This window comes from Mustela nigripes, chromosome 8, assembly GCF_022355385.1.
Source record: "Mustela nigripes isolate SB6536 chromosome 8, MUSNIG.SB6536, whole genome shotgun sequence".
Lineage (NCBI taxonomy): Eukaryota > Metazoa > Chordata > Mammalia > Carnivora > Mustelidae > Mustela > Mustela nigripes.
This window is the reverse complement of record NC_081564.1, coordinates 840,378-858,675: the sequence shown is the minus strand read 5'-3', so window position 1 is coordinate 858,675 and position 18,298 is coordinate 840,378. Positions and strand designations below refer to the sequence as shown.

General features: G+C 59.2%; 1 protein-coding gene and 1 non-coding gene across 15 annotated transcripts in view; both read left to right on the top strand.

Annotated features, from left to right (window-relative positions):
* The window catches only part of EP400 (E1A binding protein p400), a 98,021-nt gene that overhangs the window by 56,002 nt on the left and 23,721 nt on the right, over nucleotides 1-18,298 (top strand). For 13 of the 14 annotated variants that reach the window (XM_059408160.1, XM_059408154.1, XM_059408153.1 and 10 more), the window contains 15 exons: nucleotides 172-443; nucleotides 3,909-4,111; nucleotides 4,209-4,378; nucleotides 5,510-5,706; nucleotides 8,607-8,718; nucleotides 8,905-9,048; nucleotides 12,435-12,575; nucleotides 12,768-12,851; nucleotides 13,180-13,314; nucleotides 13,536-13,580; nucleotides 13,660-13,813; nucleotides 14,021-14,262; nucleotides 14,391-14,564; nucleotides 16,788-16,924; nucleotides 17,048-17,104. In XM_059408160.1, the coding sequence (XP_059264143.1) occupies nucleotides 172-443; nucleotides 3,909-4,111; nucleotides 4,209-4,378; nucleotides 5,510-5,706; nucleotides 8,607-8,718; nucleotides 8,905-9,048; nucleotides 12,435-12,575; nucleotides 12,768-12,851; nucleotides 13,180-13,314; nucleotides 13,536-13,580; nucleotides 13,660-13,813; nucleotides 14,021-14,262; nucleotides 14,391-14,564; nucleotides 16,788-16,924; nucleotides 17,048-17,104 (2,267 nt within the window). The remainder of the gene's footprint in view (nucleotides 1-171; nucleotides 444-3,908; nucleotides 4,112-4,208; nucleotides 4,379-5,509; nucleotides 5,707-8,606; nucleotides 8,719-8,904; nucleotides 9,049-12,434; nucleotides 12,576-12,767; nucleotides 12,852-13,179; nucleotides 13,315-13,535; nucleotides 13,581-13,659; nucleotides 13,814-14,020; nucleotides 14,263-14,390; nucleotides 14,565-16,787; nucleotides 16,925-17,047; nucleotides 17,105-18,298) is intronic. The other variant, XM_059408150.1, reaches the window with a different exon arrangement.
* On the top strand, nucleotides 5,205-5,334 carry LOC132024061 (small nucleolar RNA SNORA49). Its single transcript, XR_009406172.1, has one exon. It is a non-coding gene; the product is annotated as a small nucleolar RNA SNORA49 (small nucleolar RNA).

Here is an 18,298-nt window from a genome sequence, read left to right as displayed (position 1 = left end):
TGGAGAAAGATTTTTCAGTCAGAGATGCACACTATGTTGTCCGCCTCCTTTCTGTCGTGTACCGCCGTAGAAGGGGCGGGGTGTCTCAGGGTCGCCGTGCCTGAGGGACGCTGTGGGGCTTGGTGAGACTGTGTCCCTCAGTGACCGTTTCTCACGCTGTTTCCCACGAAGGAGGAGAAGAGCAGACTTCTGAAGGAGCGACTGGACCAGATCTACTTTGTCAACGAGCGGCGCTGCTCGCGGGCCCCCGTCTACGGCCGAGATCTGCTGCGGATTTGTTCCGTGGTCGGCCGAGAACAGACGCCTTGGCCGGGGGCTTCTGACAGCAGCCAGCGGAAGGGGGCCGGGCCAGCGGGTGGGTACATGCCACCCTCCCACGGTCAGAAGGACCTGATTTTGACGCTGACCCAGCGGCAAGCCTGCCTGCAGGATGTCATCGACAGGTAGGGCGGCCTGCGTGGGAGCCCGCACCTCACTCTCCTCCATGGGCCCCCGCGGGCCTCCGGCCCCGCTTGTCCTGCCGGAAGCCTGTTCTGTCAGTTCCTTGCTGAGCGGTTCTCAGACGTCGGTTGTGAATTATTCCTGCATCTTTGGCTCTGGCACCAGCTTGTCTTCTCCGGGAAGGCTGTGTATCCTCTGTGGCTTCTTTTCCCCGGGCCCTGGCCCTGTCCCTGGGGCCCCGCTTGGGTGCACGTTGGCTGGCCTGGGCGCAGGGCCACAGCAGCCGTGTGCGTTCCAGGTGCTGGAACAGACCGCTGTGTGCTTGATGAGTTTCTCTATGTTTTTCTTAAAGTAATATTTTATTGGAAAACCACATGAAAAAGTTAACGTTGCGTAGTGAGGAATGTGTATTTAAGTGTTAAACACAGAAACGAGCTTTAGGAGAGAAAATGAAAGCGCAGATGCTGTTAGGTGGGGGGCCAGCGCAGCCCCCCCACCCCGCCCACTGAGCTGTGCTTCCTCTGGGCCCTGCCTAGAGCGGCCACCCTGTTTGTGCTCCATTCCCTGCATTGAGTGCTGGTCAGGTCCGGCCTGAGGATGGGTCTTCTCTCCCTCCTCTGCTGTGTGCCTGCGGCTGAGTGTTCACGGTGGGGACCCGGCCGTGCTCCTGTGCACTGGCTTGTGTCCACCGTTTTGCCACGGTGTGGGAGCTGCCGTAAAGACCTGTGCCCCGCCTGCTCGTGCCTCCCCACGAAATCCTCTTTACTGTTCCTGTAGCTTGCCTTTCCCAGAATCGTACGGGGTGCGGACTCTTTAGATGCGGACTCTTTCTCTTAGCGAGATGCGGTGAAGGCTCCCCGTCAGAGCTCCGTGGCTCGACGGCCATTTCTCTTAGCTCCCAGTGATGCTCCCTTGTCTCGTGGGCCCGTTTATCCGTCACCTACTGGAGAACAGCTTGGTTGCTTTCAGGTTTTAGCAGTCACAGACAAAGCTGCTGTAAAGGTCCGCGTGCAGGGGTTTGCGTGAACGTACATTTCAGTGCATTTGAACGAGAACCGGAAGCACGATTGGCAGGTCATCTGGTGGGAGCACGATTCACCCGGTAGAAAATGTCCGGCAGACTAGCCAAGTGGCTGCCCCGTTCTGCATTCCCAGCAGCAGTGAGCGAGAGCCCCTGCGGCCCCTCATCCTCGTCCCGCTTCTGTGGTCCGTGCTGTGGGTTCTGGCCACTCTGACATGTGTGTCGTGGTGTCTCGGGGCCGATGTCATCCGCACTTCCTTGAGGACACGCCATGTGGAGCCTGTTTTCGTAGCTTTTCGCCGCGTGCATCTCTTCTCTGAAGAGGTGTCTGTTGGGGGTCTTCGGCCCGTTGTTTAATGTTTGTGTTCTCGCTGTTGGGCTTTCAGAGTGCTTGTCCTTTATCAGCGGTGTCTCTCGTGCCCTGCCCTGGCCTGTGGCTTGTCTCCTTACGACGTTTGCTTTCACGGGGCGGCTGTGTTGAGGGTTAGTGAGATCCAGCTCCCCCTCCTCTCAGCGGCCTTGCCTTTTGTCTGGGCCTGGAAAGTCATCGCTGGGCCCTGCGCACCTGGGCCTGCCCTCGTCCAGGGCCCCCCGTCGGCCTCTCTCTGCGGATCTGCGCTCCATTTGGAGTTGATGTTTGTGAAGGAACTAGGTCTGTGTCTAGATTCATTTTTTCCCCATTTGAAGAATCTCACATTTCAGAAAATCTTTAAACCCATACGAGCAGACTACCGCAGTGAACCCGAGTGTACCCGGAGCCCGCCTTCAGCCCAGCTCTGCGTCCGTGTTTACTGCCCGGAAGCACAGACTGTTTGCAGCTAGCTCCGGACAGACAGGAGTTCCTGTGTAAGATTTCGTTGTGCTCTGAAAGCAGCGCAGGCACCGTACCATTACACTAGCTAAGAAAAGAACAGTTCTCGATACTGTGAAATGTCTCTTCTGCACACGCAGTTGTGCTTATCTCGTAAGCGTTTTTATGGTTCCAATCAGAATGGCAGTGATGTAGAGACGCAGCAGTTGGGGATACATGTCGTGTAGCTCCTAATCGTAGGTTGTGCTTCTGGCTTGCCTTTTTTTTCCTCTTGCAGTTTATTTGTCAAGGAAAACTGGTGGTTTTCTCTGTAGAATTTCCCACAATGTGGATTTGCTGAATTGGTTCCTGGAGGTGTAATCTGGTGTGTAGCTTTGTTGCCTGTATCATCTGTAAATAGATTCAGAGGCTCAATCAAATTCATGTGGGTTGCTAGTTATTTGGGGTTTCTTTGTTTGCAGGAGTGGGGTTTACTGGGTACTGCCGCGAGAAAGCCGGGACCTCTGGTCGAGTCTTTCACGTTCACATATTTGCGGGTGGGTGCCTGCTTGTCCAGCACCATTTGTTGAGAGACGTGCTCTACTCCGTTGGCAGACAGAGGTGACTGCCTCGGGCCTCTCCCTGGGCCCTCCTCAGCTGGGTGTTGTCTCTTCCCTCCCTGAGCCCCGGTGATGGGCGGTGTGCCTCTGGCTCTGTTCTCGCCAGATCCTGTGTGGCCCTTCTAGTGTGGTAGCTAGCCTTTGGCTCACTGTGTCAGTGATCTACAGAGTAACGGCTGGGGTTTGGCTTAGGGCCACGCCAGAACTTCAGGGCAGGTGGGCAGAACGTGTGGGTCGGCCACGTGGACTCCGGGTTAGTGAGTGTGGACTTGCTGTCCACTTATTTAGTGGTTTGATTTTGTCACCAGTGGTTTTGGTCATAGATGGCCTTTTTATTCGCATGCATTTGGTAGCAAATCAGGGAGACGCAGTGTGAGCTGATGTCCAGAGTGAGGCTGTCCTGGTGTGGGGGGCACGTGTCCTCTGCTGTCACGGCCCGCCGGAGTCCTTCTCGTGCTGCTCTCAGCGGACCTTCTCCTGCGGAGTCTGACTCCGCTCCTGGCGGCATATGGCTCCCCCAGCTCTGGGGTGCAGTTCTCCCCCAGACCGTCCTGGGGACACAGGACCCGCACCCCGAGATTCCCACCAGAACACGAGTTTCACAGGGAATGGGGCGTCTCTGTGCCCTTTCCTGCAGGCTCTGGGGGGTGCTCTGTGCCGCTTCTTTCCAGCTGGAGGCCGGCAGGGGCCAGGACACAGCTCCCGCGGATGCTGTGATGGATGGTGCTGTGACACGGCCAGCAGCTGTGTGTGACTGTGTGTGACTGTGGGGACCCGGCCGTGCTCCTGTGCACTGGCTTGTGTCCACCGTTTTGCCACGGTGTGGGAGCTGCCGTAAAGACCTGTGCCTTTAGATGCGGACTCTTTCTCTTAGCGAGATGCGGTGAAGGCTGTGATTAAACAGCCTGGTTTTTTTGGCCACACCAGTAGAAGGTTCTGCCGCTTCCTTCTTGGACCTCTGCTTCCTGAGACGGAGGAGCTGCTGGTGGAGACGCCGTGGGCAGCGTGTCCGATCCGCGTGCTTTCTGCTTCTCAGGGTGGTGTGTGTGATCCCTCCGGTGGTGGCCGCGCCCCCGTCCCTGTGGGTGGCGAGGCCGCCGTCCCTCTACAGCCGCAGGATGAGGCTCCTGAGGCACCGTCTTCGAGAGCACACGGCTCCCTACGCACAGCAGCTGCGGCGGATGACGGCGCTGCGCTCCCTCCGGTTTCCGGAGCTCCGGTTGGTGCAGTTTGACTCAGGTACGGAGGGGACTCCCATCTGCGCTGGCCTCGAGGTCGGCCCTCTGGGCCCTCTGCGCCCGGGCTCAGGAGAGACTCGATGCCGTTGGTTCTGTAGGAAAGCTCGAAGCCTTAGCCGTCTTGCTTCAGAAGTTGAAGTCTGAGGGACGTCGAGTGCTGATCTTGTCGCAGATGGTTCTCATGTTGGACATTTTAGAGACGTTCTTGAACTTCCATTATCTCACCTACGTCAGGATCGATGAGAATGCGAACAGCGAGCAGCGGCAGGTAAGGAAGGGAGGGGGCGCCGCGCTGCGGGGCGGGGGCTGCTTCACGGCCCCGGCCCCGGCAGGCCCGCAGCTCCTGCATCCTGTTACGGGACGTGCGCGGCTGCTGGGGCGTGGTGGCCTGTGCCATGAGGAGCGGGCTGGTGCGCTTCAGATGCGGCCAGGGTGAGAGCCTGGGCACGGTCCCCGCGAGGCACCCTGCGGGAAGTGCAGGTCGTGCTGCGTGCCCCTCTGTCGCTTGTCAGATCGGCTAAGGCCGTGTCCCATGGGTCGGCGCAGCCAGATGGTTATCTCTTGAGCTCTCGGCTGGCGCGGAGCCGCACGGCTTCCTAGGAGTCAGGCTGATGGTGCAGGGCGTGTGCCAGCCCGAGTGATTCTGCGCCAAGGGCTCAGTGTGCCTGTGGCACCTCTGCTTCTCCCTGGAGCGACACACACACAGCACGATGGGTCTGTAGGTCGTGCATGTGCTGTGCTGCTGGGTAGCCCTGTGCTGAGTGTCCGTGGGCTGGACTGCAAGCTGGTCATCAAAGCATTTGGAGTGGGATGGAGTAGCCCCACAGAATGCTTCCGCTGGGAGCAGGTTCCCAGACTCCGTGATCCCGCACACCTGGGCCTTTCCGCCCGCATGCGTGCACGTGGACGAGGGCCTGGGAGGGGACGTGGCACCGGGTTCATGAGCGAGCTTTGTCAGGAGTGTTTTCACAGACCACACGTGGACTCTCCGGGAAGGAAGGAAGGGGTCCCTGTGCCGGTCGGGTTTGGTGCTGAGCTCACTGCAGAGAGCAGTGCTCCCTGGAGGCTGAAAGCTTCTCTGGCCTGTTTCTCTGCTCCCTCAGCCTTACTCCTGGGTCTTTTGCTGTGAAGGCCCAGGCATTGCCTGAGGGTATAGGACCGAGCACACGTCCCTCCCCAGGAAGACTCTGTGTTCTCCTGGGGCCTACGGCTTGAGCTGACAGTCCATGTCAGGTGGAGGTGGACGTTTTCCTTTGGTCGGTGAGGCCTGGCCTGTGCAGAGCGCGTGGGGGTGTCTGTGCGCAGTCAGCGGGAGATGGCCGCACGTTCGTTCCTGGGGGTGCCGAGCTGTGCCAGCGCCGGCCCGGGGAGCTAACCCGAGGGCTTCATTTCATCCCAGGAGCTGATGAGGAGTTTCAACAGGGACAGGAGGATCTTCTGTGCCATTCTGTCGACCCACAGCCGCGCCACAGGCGTGAGCCTGGTGGAGGCCGACGCAGTGGTGTTCTATGACAACGACCTGAACCCCGTGATGGACGCCAAGGCCCAGGAGTGGTGCGAGCGGATCGGGAGGCGCAAGGACGTCCACATCTACCGGTGAGGGTGGCGGGCGCGACACGGGGTGTGGAGGTGTGGGCGCAGCAGGTGCTGGAGCAGAAGCACCCCATGGAGCTCAACTGTACGTTGCAACTTGTTCCAGAAGTTTCCACAGCTTTATTTTTTCTGAGGCAGACTTCTGTTCTTGCTGCTTCGCGTGTTCTTTCTTTAGGCCCAACATTTGCTCAGTTTATAATTAGTTTGCTTGAAACCGCAGTCAAATTATCTTACTTACACACAGCTTGATGTGCTTTCGACGCATATCTATTGCGCGTCTTCTAGAGCCCTGTCCGATGCCCCTTGTCTGTCAGTAAAATGACTGGAAGAGCTCAGACCCGTGTGCGCCACCTCCGCTGGCCCTGCACGTGGCTGAGGAAGGTGGAGCAGGCTCTCGCGTGCGTGTCTGAACTCGCAGAAGCGTTTAGTGCGGTAGTGCGACAACAGCGGGTCTGCGGTATGCACTGGCACTGGGTGTGCGGGCGGGTGCATGGTGCCGGCACCGTGTGCGAGGCCCTGGACTGTGCCTATGACCACTCACTCCTGCCACCGAGGCAGAGTCCTCCGAAGGCTGAGTTTGAGCAGCTGTGTCACGGCCTGTCTGAGGCCCGTGGAGAAGTGTCCTTCAGAGATGCCGCGTGTCTTTCCTGGCGTCTTTCTCGCTGGCTAGACGGCTGATGCCCGCAGCCTTGTTAACCCTCTTCAGCGGCGCGTTGCGGGCGGTCTCCGTGCTGGTGAACTGCAGCCTGGCGCGCCGCGTGTGTTGTGTACGCGACATTTTCCTGCGCGATTGCTCTCCGTGGTTACGGAGGCTGTGACCCTTCAGCGCTTACCAGCTGGAAACGGGAAAGCTTTTCTTCTCAGTAACCGTAACCACGGATCAGGAATAGTCTTGGCAGTAAAGATGCAAGTTGTGTAGGAAATGAGAACCAAATTGTGCAAAAGGTGGTAAGATGGGAGTTGGAGACTGAGCCGTGTTCATGCACAGGAAGACCTGGTGTGTAAAATGTGCTTTCCCCAAAGCGATGTCAAACGCAGAACAGTGTTTAGGAAAGTTGTCATCGTGGGGGTTTGTGTATATGCATGTGTGTGTAGCTGTGAGTGGATAAAGTGGGGTTTATTTGCTTTTGTTTATTTTTAAAGATTTTCTTTATTTGAGAGGGAGTGGGAGAGCACATGCATACACGAGTGGGAGCAAGGACAGAGGGAGGAGGAGAAGCAGACTCCTCACTGAGTAGGGAGCCCAGTGTGGGCTGATTCTGGGACCCCGGAATTGTGACCCGAGCTGACACTTAACTGACCCAAGAAACCCAGGCACCCCTGGATAAAGTGTTTTTTTAAGTGTATCTGGGGGCGCCTGGGTGGCTCAGTTGTTAAGTGTCTGCCTTTGGCTCGGGTCATGATCCTGGGTCCTGGGATTGAGCCCCACATTGGGCTCCCGCTCAGCCCTGCAGGGGGCCAGCTTCTCCCTCTCCCACTTCCCCTGATTGTGGTCCTTCTCTCTCTGTATCTCTGTCAAATAAACAAAATCTTTGGGGAAAAAAGTGTATTTGGAGTGAAAGGTAGCTAACAGCAGCCAGTGGAAATGCTGACAAGGGCTGTAGCAGAGGGGCACGGGGGAAGGCACGTCATGGGAGGGGAAGCAGTGAACAGCGGGGCATGAACCAGCGGGGTGGGGTTCCAGCTTTGTTGGGGCGCAGGTCGTTTAGCACTTGCTGCTGACGCTGTGGACCGTGAGGAAGAGCTGAGCCGGAGTGCTGTGCCCACTTGATGGCCAGAACACCATCCCTAGGCTTAGGCGCGCCGCTGTAGAAAGAAAGCGGCGGTCTTAGCATAGTACGGAAGAGGTGGTACCTGTGGCTTGAAGGGATCAATTTAGCCAGACAGAAAGCTTGGAGGGAAGGAAAGGCAGACATACCTGACTGCAGTTAAAATGAAAGCTGAAGTTTGGCTTTTGCAAGAAGATTCCATGAACACAACTAATGCACAAATAATAGATTCGGACAATGATTTGCAATCGTCACAGCAGACGGAGGGTTAGATTACTCGTGCAAATTGAGGAAAGAAAGGTAAACAAGCCCTTCTTCGAGAAAGGTGGGACGAACCCAAGCCTCGGAACGGGCCATTCCAGCTGCGCACAGCGTGTGGGAGGCACAGGCTCGCGGGTGGAGGGTAGGTGCCGCACGTGTGACGGTCTTTGTTACACGTCCTGACGGGACGGCCGTGGGCATAGCTGCTAGTGGTGATGGCCGGGGACCGCCTGCCCTGACTGGGGACGCACGGTTGCTGCACTGTGTGGACATCAGGTTAGCAGGGTCTGCTGGACAGGAGATGGTGCGCACCCTTTGTGCCCAGCATTTCCTTCCCGGGAGCCGGCCTGTGGCGTCGCTGCCTTCTGGAGCTTGTTACAGCGCATAGTGGGGACAGAGGGTGCCTGTGCTTGGGGTACAGCCGTGCCCTGGGCATCGAGCAGCCGCTGGAAGTGTTTGGGCGTGGGGTCGGGGGGATCTCTGCAGCACACCGCTTGGTGAGAATGCAAAATGCAGATATGTGTGCGGTGAACCAGATGCTGCCCACCGTTGCGTGTAAACGTGACCCCTTGAAAATGCAGGCTGTGTCGTGTAAGCGGGCTTGCCAGGCTGTCCACACTGGAGGTCTTCACGGGGGACCTAGGAGGGCATTTCTAGGTGTGGCAGGGGAGGTAGGGGTGGCTAGAGGTGGGGTGGGAGAGGTGGCCCTGACCGCCACATAGGGGATGCCTTGAGCACCTGCAGAGCTATGCAGCTCCTGCCCGAGTGCCCGGGTGCTGTGCCTCCAGCCTCCCCACCCTCGCACCCCGACTGCTCGTGGCGGCGTGCTTCCGGACGCCCAGCTGTCATCGTACACGGGTCTGTGTTTTGTAGGCTCGTGAGTGGTAATTCCATTGAAGAGAAGCTTTTGAAAAACGGAACCAAAGACTTGATCCGGGAAGTAGCCGCTCAGGGCAATGACTACTCCATGGCTTTCCTGACACAGGTGCCATCACGGGCGCGCCGTCCTCGGGGTTGCTACCTGGTGTTTGGGGTGGGGGGCGGGGGCAGGCAGCGCAGCTCAACGCATGGGTGAGGAGTTGCCGGGCGGTTTCCCTGGTGACGCAGTCTGACACTCAGGTCAGGCGCCGACCTGCTTCCGGCCGGACGCTAACGTGTGTCTCGTGTGCAGCGGACCATCCAGGAGCTGTTTGAGGTGTGCTCTCCCACTGACGATGCCGGCTTCCCAGTGAAGGCGGAGGAGTTCGTGGTCCTCTCTCAGGAGCCTTCTGCCTCAGAAATCATCGCCCCCAAAATTGCAAGACCTTTCATTGAGGTGAGGGCGGATGGCCTGCCCTGGGGGGGTCCCCGAGGATGTGCTGCACGTGCCGTGGGCCCCGAGCATACTGCCCGCTCTGCTCCCTCGCTCAGCCCTGGTACACCTCTCCTGCCTGCTTCCTTTCTCTCCTGGGTGTTTTCATCTGGAAAATCAGGTAAAAAGCAGTGTAAAGTCTGGGGGTCTCAGGCGCCCACTGCCCGGCTCGGCAGCCGTCCCCGTCCTCATCAGCTCTCCCCGAGCCACGAGCCACCACGCTGCCTCCCCTGAGCCGTAGCGGGCAGCTGACAGTGCGGCGTGCCTCACCTGTCCTGTCCGACCTGCTTTGTCTGCTCTGCCCGTGCCCGTGGCCTGCTGTCTTCAGTCCTGTCTGATAGGAGCCCTGTATGTGAGTGCAAGGTGCACAGCCGATTGTCAGGACAGGACGAAGGAGGACATAAGTGATCTCGCTTATACCTTCTTACGTTGGTCACTTGTTGAAGTCATATTTGGGTGTATCGGGTTAAGTAGAATACTGCCTTTTTACACACGTAATGCGTGAGCTGCTGAAGTTAAATCACACATGTGGCTTGTGTGCTTTGTTTTTGGGCAGTGCTGGCTGTGTAGACACACCGTAGACCTGCTTTTGGGGCCACATCCCCTCCTGCCCTGCCTCGTGGAGTAGCCTGGCTGCAGCTCCCCCCGGACTCCCCTGCCCCTTGGCCTGCTTGGGGGGGGTTGCTCCCTCCTCCCCCTCCTTCCTGAGTGTCAGTTTCTGGGCTCTTGGCCTTGGAGGCACCCCATGTCCTAGGCCTCTTCCCACTCTCTCGCCCATGGTAGACGCCGCCCTGGCTCCCCTGTGGTGCCCCTCTACCCCCATCTCCACGCCCTTGGTGAGGAGTGCTTGCCACAGCCTTGGCTATTTTAAAGGTCCTCGTTTGGTTGAAAAGTAATACATACGTGGAAAAGCTTCAGGGATTTATCATGAAAAGTAGGTGTCCTGCACCAGATCCTTCCCCTGGCTCAGCGATGACCACTTGGTGCGGATCCTCCTGCCTCCTTCCTGGAGTTGCCGTGTATGATGACCCCATCCCCTGTTCTTTTAAAAACAGGTGTTACGTCATGAGGTTAAAAAGAAAAGGTCAGGGGCGCCTGGGGGGCTCAGTGGGTTAAGCGGCTGTCTTCGGCTCAGGTCATGATCCCAGCGTCCTGGGATCGAGTCCCACATCGGGCTCTCTGCTCAGCAGGAAGCCTGCTTCTCCCTCTGCCTCAGCCTGCCTCTCTGTCTGCCTGTGCTCGCTCTCTCTGACAAAAAAAAAGAAAGAAAAGGTCAGTTCACTCCCAGAAATACTGACCTTTCTGTTGAAAGTGTCACATGTGTCCTGGGAGAGAAACGAGAGGCAGGAGGGTGTGTGCGGAACATGGCGTGCCGTGCGCAGTTGTCTCAGGGACGTGTGCTCCGGGCGGTGCAGCGCGCTAGCTCAACGCACAGGTGCTGTTCTAGCATGTGTGTTGAATGTCTGGCCGCGCGTCGGGCATGTTCTAGGCAGGAGGGACCTAGCGCTGACTGAACGGCGTGGTGTGCCGCCGCCCCCCGTGCAGCGTATGGTCCAGTAAAAGGAAAGACTGTAAGCCAGCAGACGGCTAGAATACAGACTCCCCCTGCTGCGGCCAGGAGCGATGTTCAGGGAGGGGCGGTGTGGGCAGAGGGACCATCCGGGCAGCTGGGGGTCAGCAGGGGATGAGGGGTGACGGTGGTGGGGCCTGGCTGTGTTCTTCCAAATGGCCCTCTGGCTCTGTGCTGAGTCTGGGTCTTGGGGGCTGGCGCAGAGGCCAGTGGCAAGGGCACGGTTGGAGTAGCCGCACACAGAGCAGCGGTGCCAGGCAACGTCCTCGCCTGACTAGTCCGGGACTTCTCCAGCAGGGGCGACGCTCTTCAGGGGCTTCGTGCAGGGAAACAGCCTCCGGGGAAGGTGTCGTTGAAGCGCAAGAACCCCCTGGGAGCACCGCATCACAGAGAGGAGCTTGAGAGGGTGTTCTAGGGAGGGCTCCCCAGAAACCACCGCCCCCCCCCCCCATCCCCGAGTGCAGCTCTCTGCCACACGGCTGCCGTGTGTCCGGCTTCTGGTTCAGGTCGTGGTGGTTCTCATGGCTCTGCGACAGTGTGCTGTGGGTCGCTGTGACGTCCTTCGCCGGCCCACCGTCTGTTTTGAGCCGTGCATCTGTGAATATCTTCTCCGTGTCTCTTGGCAGATGCGTGTGTGTGTTTCCGCTGACTTCTGGGGAATGCACCTTGGGGTGGGGCCCCTGGGTTGTCGGGGAGCGTGCGTGGGACCCACAGGGGCTGGCCAGGCCAATCTGTGCTCCGGCAGCGGCATCGGAGGCAGGGCTTGGCGTGTCCTTCCTGGCAGCGTGTGGCAGATGTGCCCGTGTCTCTGGTGGGTTTTCCTTTGCTGTCGGCCTGTGAATTTGGGCGTCTCTGCGCAATCCCTGAAGTGTCCACTCACGTCCCTTCCCCGTGTTTCGGTTGACTGGGCGGTTTCGTTTTCTCAGTGGTCGGTGTCTGTGTTCTGTACGGATACACATGGAATACCTTCCTGCATTTTGGGGGTGCCTTTGGGGATGCGGTCGTGAGCGGGGACCACGCGTTCCGAAGCCACGTAGTGGCCCTTCGTATCGTGGCTTTTGCTCTCGTGTGCTGCTTGAGAGACGTTCTGCTGACCCTGAGTCGTCAGGACGTCCCCCTCGCTTTTACCTGGGCGCTTCAGTGTGTGTTCTGCATGTAGTGTGAGGTCAGATTACGTTGTAAGCTGCAGATTTTTCCAAATTGCCAAGGAAAGAGGTCATACAGGTCCTAATCAACACCCAGGAACCAGAGACTGTTGGGTTGCGCCTGCTGCGCGAGTGTGCGCGTCCACAGCTGCCGGCGCGCGTTAGGCCTGAGCTGCTCACCGTGGGAAAGCACCTCCTTCCTCTTGCTGCTGTTGCTCTGTGGGGCCACTGCCTGTCTTACACGCCTGATGTGTGTGGGCTTGGTTTTGGCAGCCGTGGCATCGGCTCATTTTTCTCCTGTTCATGCCGTGGATAGAGGCCTGTGTCTTGTGCGCCATGCGGAATCGTTCTCATGGGTCAGAGCCGTGGCCATGGCGCATGTCGGGCGTGAGGTTGAACGAGGTGCCCCTTCCCGCTCTGTTCTCGGGGTTGGCAGCTTGGTAGTGTGGCAGCACGTGGCTCTTCCCTGGGCCTCGCCGTCCAGTGTGAGCCCCTCACGTTCGTTCTCTGCCTCCCTCGGGGAGGCTCCACGTGCGGTGCAGGTGTGTCTCGTCGGTGTGATGCAGGGCAGCTCCTTCTCCAAACCCTGGAATTTAAAAATACGTGAAAGTAAGACAAGCCCGTAACTTCTTTAGGCCCTTAAGAGCATTGAGTACCTGGAGGAAGACGCCCAGAAACCCGAGGAGGAAGCCGTGCCGGGGGCGTCCAGCTCTGATAGCCCGAGGCGGAAGGAGGAGCCGTCACAGCTGGAGGAGTTAGCGGACTTCATGGAACAGGTTCGGGCACACACTTCCTTCTACTTCAGCCTAATTTTTCTCCATACGCTTCGGTGTCTTGGACCTTTTTTTCCTTTGGTTGCTTAGAGTAAGAACAATCACTTTCTTGATTCAAGTGTCAGTGGGGGTCGTCTGAGGACCTCAGCCTTGGTTAACTTGCTGTTCACCCTGTTCAAACGATTTCTGAAACAGCTTACGCCTATCGAGAAGTACGCGCTGAATTACCTGGAGTTGTTCCACACGCCGGCTGGCCCCGAGAAAGAGGGAGACGGCGAGGTAAGGGGGCGGGCTCAGCCTTCAGAGTCAGATCTGACCTGAAGTCAGCGTGATTTGCGTGGGATGAAAGGAGTGAAAACCGGACTGAGCGGTGTGTAAACAGATGAAAGATCAGGTCTGGGAAAACCCCAAGGAACACTTTTCCCTGGAAGCAGCTCCGAGCTTGATGGAGACTTACCTGTTGGGGCGGGAACAGGTCCAGAGCACGTGGACCCATGGTGGGGGGAGATGCCGGGCTCGGCTGGTGACCGCAAGAGCAGGGGGCGGTGTGGCGGGGGTGGGGCCTGCGGGGCGGATCTCAGGGCTCCTCTTTGTGGTCTTCCGCCAGGACGCCGTGCTGACCGCCGTGAGGGAGTGGGAGGCCCAGAACGCGAGGGCCCTGCGGGAGAGGGAGGCGCGAGTGCTGCAGGAGCAGGAGCAGGAGCAGCTTCTCACCTACACCAGGGAGGACGCCTACAATGCGGTACGTGTGGCTCGGGCCGGCGCGGTGCCCGAAGCGGGGACAGCCGGCGTCTGCTGCTACACGCTTGGCTGCAGACCTCTGCTTCTGCTTGGGCTTTTCCCGAGTGTGGTCAGACGGTGTCACAGGTACTTGGAGACCTGCTGGGCACGCAGGTAGAGAGCCGGTGGCTCACGGCGTGCATCTGATACTGCGTCGTGCTGACGTGCTGCCCTCCCCCGTAGGAGTACGTGTGCGAAGGTGCCGACGGGCAGGTGGAGGTCATGCCGGTGAGTACGGTCTCCCTGAGTACTGGGGTGGCCGCCGGCCCCGGGGCGCACTGCTCATGGCGCGCCCTTCTCTGCGCAGCTCTGGACGCCGCCCACGCCACCCCAGGACGACAACGACATCTACGTGGACCCGGTCCTGTGTCTCACGTACGAAACCACGCCCATCCCAGAGTCCAAGCTGCCTCCCGTGTACGTGAGGAAGGAGCGCCGGCGGCACCGCACGGACCCCTCAGGTGCGCCCTCGCGGCCGGGCCGGCAGGGGGTGGGGTGGGGGAAGCGGCGCGCCTGCGGCCTGCGCGGCGTCCGGGCAGGAGAGTCGGGGTGTCTGCCCCGAGACGCCTTCGCGCCGGGCCTCCTCGGTTGTCCTTGTCCTCGGTGGCTCGCCCGCGAAGGCGCAGTCCGCTCGCCGAGGGCCGCGCTGAGAAGGGCTCTCTGTCCAGTTGCAGGCAGGAAGAAGAAGCAGCGCCACGGGGAGCCGGTCGTCCCCCCTCGCTCGCTGTTCGACCGCGCCACGCCCGGCATGTTGAAAATGCGCCGGGAAGGGAAGGAGCAGAAAAAGAATATTCTGTTGAAGCAGCAGACACAGTTTGCCAAGCCGCTGCCGACTTTTGCTAAACCAACAGCCGAGTCGGGCCCAGACAACCCCGAGTGGCTCATCAGTGAAGATTGGGCGCTGCTGCAGGTGAGCGTGGCCCACAGGCCACGTCCTGTCCCCTCCCGTCCGCGTCCCAGGGTCATAGCCTGGGGGCAAGCGTGTGCACCCATGGGTGCGGCTCGCTGACGGATGCCACCTGGAACCCGGTCCTGCAGGCCGTGAAGCAGCTGCTGGAGCTGCCTCTGAACCTGACCATCGTGTCCCCGGCCCACACGCCCAACTGGGACCTCGTCAGCGACGTCGTCAACTCCTGCAGCCGCATCTACCGCTCTTCCAAGCAGTGCCGGAGCCGCTACGAGAACGTGCTCATCCCCAGGGAGGAGGGCAAGGTGAGAGCGGACCCCTCCCACTCGGCGGCCGTGGAACTCCAGCCCCGGGCTCGGGGGAGGCCAGTGAGGCAGGAGGCCTGTGCCGCACCTGGCATGGGCCGCGCACAGCTGTCCTGGCTGCAGGCAATGCGGGACTTGGCCCTGGGCCTGAGAACTTGCTCGACGTGCTTGGAAAATTCCAGATGCTGTCTGGAGGCTCCTGTGCCACTGAGAGCTTGCTCCTACCTTCATTTCTTTCTTCTTCTGTTTTTAGTTTTTTTAAAGATTCTGTTTATTTGACAGAGTGAGAGGGAACACAAGCAGGGGGAGTGGGAGAGGGAGAGAAGCAGGCTTTCCACAGAGCAGGAAGCCCGACGCAGGGCTCGATCCCAGGACCCTGAGATCATGACCCGAGCTGAAGGCAGAGACTTAACCCACGGAGCCACCCAGGCGCCGCTTCTTTTTATTTTTTGCAAAGGCGTCAGGTAAATGAAGGGGACTCGGCTCCGTCGGCTATTTGGCGAGAAGTCTGTTGTGCCTCCCGTGCCGTTGCTCCGGTTTTCCACCGGCTGTGTCGGCTGCCACAGTGGTGGGACCAGCTCTGGACCCTGGTCCCAGCTGACGGTGCGCGTGCGCACAGGCTGAGCACATGGAGGTTGGGTTCGGTGTCTTTCCCGTGGTGGCGGCAGCCTGACCCCCGAGAGCCAGCCCCTTGGACAAGCGTGTCTGTGGTGTGGTTCCCACGCGTGCCTCTTATTGCTCTTGGGCCAAGAGCATCTCTTTCTGTTCGTCCGTCTGCTGTCTTCCCCATTCTCCCTTCTCGCTGCTCACCTGGTGGGCTGCCGGCATTGACTGGGGTCCCCTGGAGCCCACCGGATGGCACGGGGCAGATGCGCCAGAGGCGCACACGTGGGGCCCAGATGTGGTGTGCAAATCATGGCTTCAACCGTCCTCTGTTTTCGTGTTCCTGGAAACATTTTGTCTTAAGGCCTTGATTTGCTTGTCGCTTAAAAACAAGAAAGCAAGTGTTCCTCACAATACCACTTGTGGCGCCTTCGCCAGCGAGACTTCGTGGAATCTCGTGTTTGGTCTCTTCTGTGTTGGAAACCCTCCTCGCGACAGCTGTGACATAACGTGGAGACGTGTAAAGTTGAAGCTCTGTCTGCCGTTCTAGGTCATGGGAGAAGCAAATCTAGAGCAAAGGCAGAAGTGCGTTTTTTAGCTCCGAGGGGACAGCGTGGGTAAATGGGCCGGCAGCTGTGCAGAAGGCCAGGTGATAGGGTCAGAAGCAGCCGGGAGGTTGGTGTCCTCAGCCGCCCGCTGGTGGCAGCCTGTGGGGTGGGCTCAGGCAGGAGCACCCTCCCGCTGGTGGCGACCTGGGCTCACATGACTTCCCTGATTTTATTCTTGTTCTGCCTTTTCTCCTTCACTTTGCTGGGACATGGAAGTGCTCACAGATGCGGTCCCCTGTTCAGGAGCCTCCCGTGCTGGTCTTGTTCTTCTGAGTTTCGTCTGATGTGGGTCTCCTTGAAATAAAGTCTTTGCTTAGCACAGATGACATGGGAAGGCGGTGTGCGCGGCCCTCCAGTGTGCCGTGTAGCAGTTGCCCTCCGGCATGCTGTGTTTGAGTCCTGGTTATGGGGCAGTGAGAGCCTGGGACATGGTTGGGGGGGGGGTGTCCCAGGGTGCCCTGTGTCTCAGCTGTGAGACCTGGTTGCCAACAAGCACGCTGGCTTTACACACATGGTGTCAGGAGACTGGTTTTCTCTCCGGCATGAGGGTCGCTCCAAAGTTGTGCGGGACGCTGAGGTGTCTTGGAAATGAGCAGGTACTTGGCTTAACGGCAGGCCATCGGCTGGTAGTACGGTGAAGCCCCTGAGAGCGCTTCCACGCCCCCCATACCTCTCCCCTGCGCTGTGCGTGTGGGTGGAGGCCTGTGCCTGGGCAGCTGCTGCTTGCTTCCCAGGGTCTGTCACCGACGGAGGTGCGCTGGCTCTGCCGCAGTTGTCGTGTAACCTTGGGCACTTTGCCCAGCGGTCACGTTTCCCTGCAAAGGCAGGGAGTCCTGTGCTGGGTGATTGCGGGTTCACGCGAGATGAAGTGCGGAGAGGAACAGTGTTCGCAGGCGGTGGGCGGTGGTGTTGAGCCTCGGGAAGAAGGAACCGTGTTCCATCAGGAGGTTTGAGGTCGGGCCTCCAGATGAGCCACTGGCTGACTGACGTGCTGCTGTGGGTTTCGTCTCAGAGTAAGAACAACCGGCCCCTGCGCACAGGCCAGATGTACGCCCAGGACGAGAATGCCACGCACACGCAGCTGTACACGAGCCACTTCGACCTGATGAAGATGACGGCCGGCAAGAGAAGCCCCCCCATCAAGCCTCTGTATGTTCCCTGCGCCCTTCCCGCCCCGCCCCCGGGTCGAGCCGGGGCTGGGACGCTGGCCTGCAGAGTGTGCTGGGCACTCTTTCTTGTTTGGTAACCACTGTCTCCTTTCCCGCACTGCAGGCTTGGCATGAATCCCTTTCAGAAAAACCCCAAGCATGCCTCCGTGTTGGCAGAAAGGTATTTCTGTATTTTCTACTCTTGGAAATTATCTCATTTTAGTGTGGTCAGCAAATCGTGCAATCTGTGTGTCCAGGCAGGCCGGTGGGGGGCTGGTGAGTGCCCCGTGGTGCTGCCGTGGCGAGGGTGTGTCCTTGCCTGCAGGCTGCAGGGGACACAGATGGGAGAGGCTTTCTCCTTTCTCGGCCGTGCCTGCCTCTCACCTGGCGTGTGTGTTACTGGTTCTACCTTGAAAGTATAGCCCACATAGGGGAGAGCGTGCTTGCTTGGAAACTGAGCGAGCGAGAAGAGGACCGACAGCAGGATGGGCAGGGAGATGCTGGGTGTGCGGGCTGCCGTGGGCGCCGAGCGCAGGGTGTGCAGGTGTTTGCTGCCCATTCCCCTTGCTTTCGGCTATTTGCTTTACGTTGAGGTGGTGGGAACCGCCTGTCTACATGAAGCCCACGTGCTCGTCTGGTTCGAGCCTTCGTGGGTGCCCGAGGGAAGGTCTGCAGGACACTGGAGGCCCTGCTTTCTTTCTACGTACTCTCAGTGAGGTCCCCAGCAGCGCACATCTCTGCTGAGACCCCCGACGGCCCTTCCTGGCAGCTCTGAGGCAGCCCAAGGCCTGTGCTACCCATCCCACTCTGCAGGCCTGCCTCATGACCGTGCCCTACTGCTCACGCCTGGGGCGGCCTTCCGGGACATATGCGGGGCTCAGGCCCAGGATCCCCTCACACACCCCTTACCCACCTTGTCGACAATTGCAGCTTGGCCTTCTGTTTTCTCTCAGAGCACGAATCATCTTCGCGTTCTTTACCTGAGTTACATGGTGTCTCCACGCCTGTGGATGTAAGGTTCTGGACCCTGGAGCCAGAGCAGGCGTTAGCATGGGTTTGTGACGTTACCGATGGTTTCACCCAACTGGTATCTGTGGGTGGGCTGCGTGCCTAGTGTCTGCTGGGCCCAGCAGTTGAGTAGCAAGGAAAAGGCCACGTTCTTATTTCCATAAGTGCAAGATGCAACTCGGAGTGATCTTACAGAGCTCAAGGACCCGTCGTCCTGCAGGTAGATGGAGCAGCCTGGCAGAGCCAGGGGCAAGCGGGGTCTGGGGGCGAGACAAGGGAGTATTCTGCTGGCGTGAGGGGGTGTTAGGTAGACCATGATGGGTTTGCGGTGTGTGGGGCCAGCAGGTCCACAGGACAAGCACAGGGG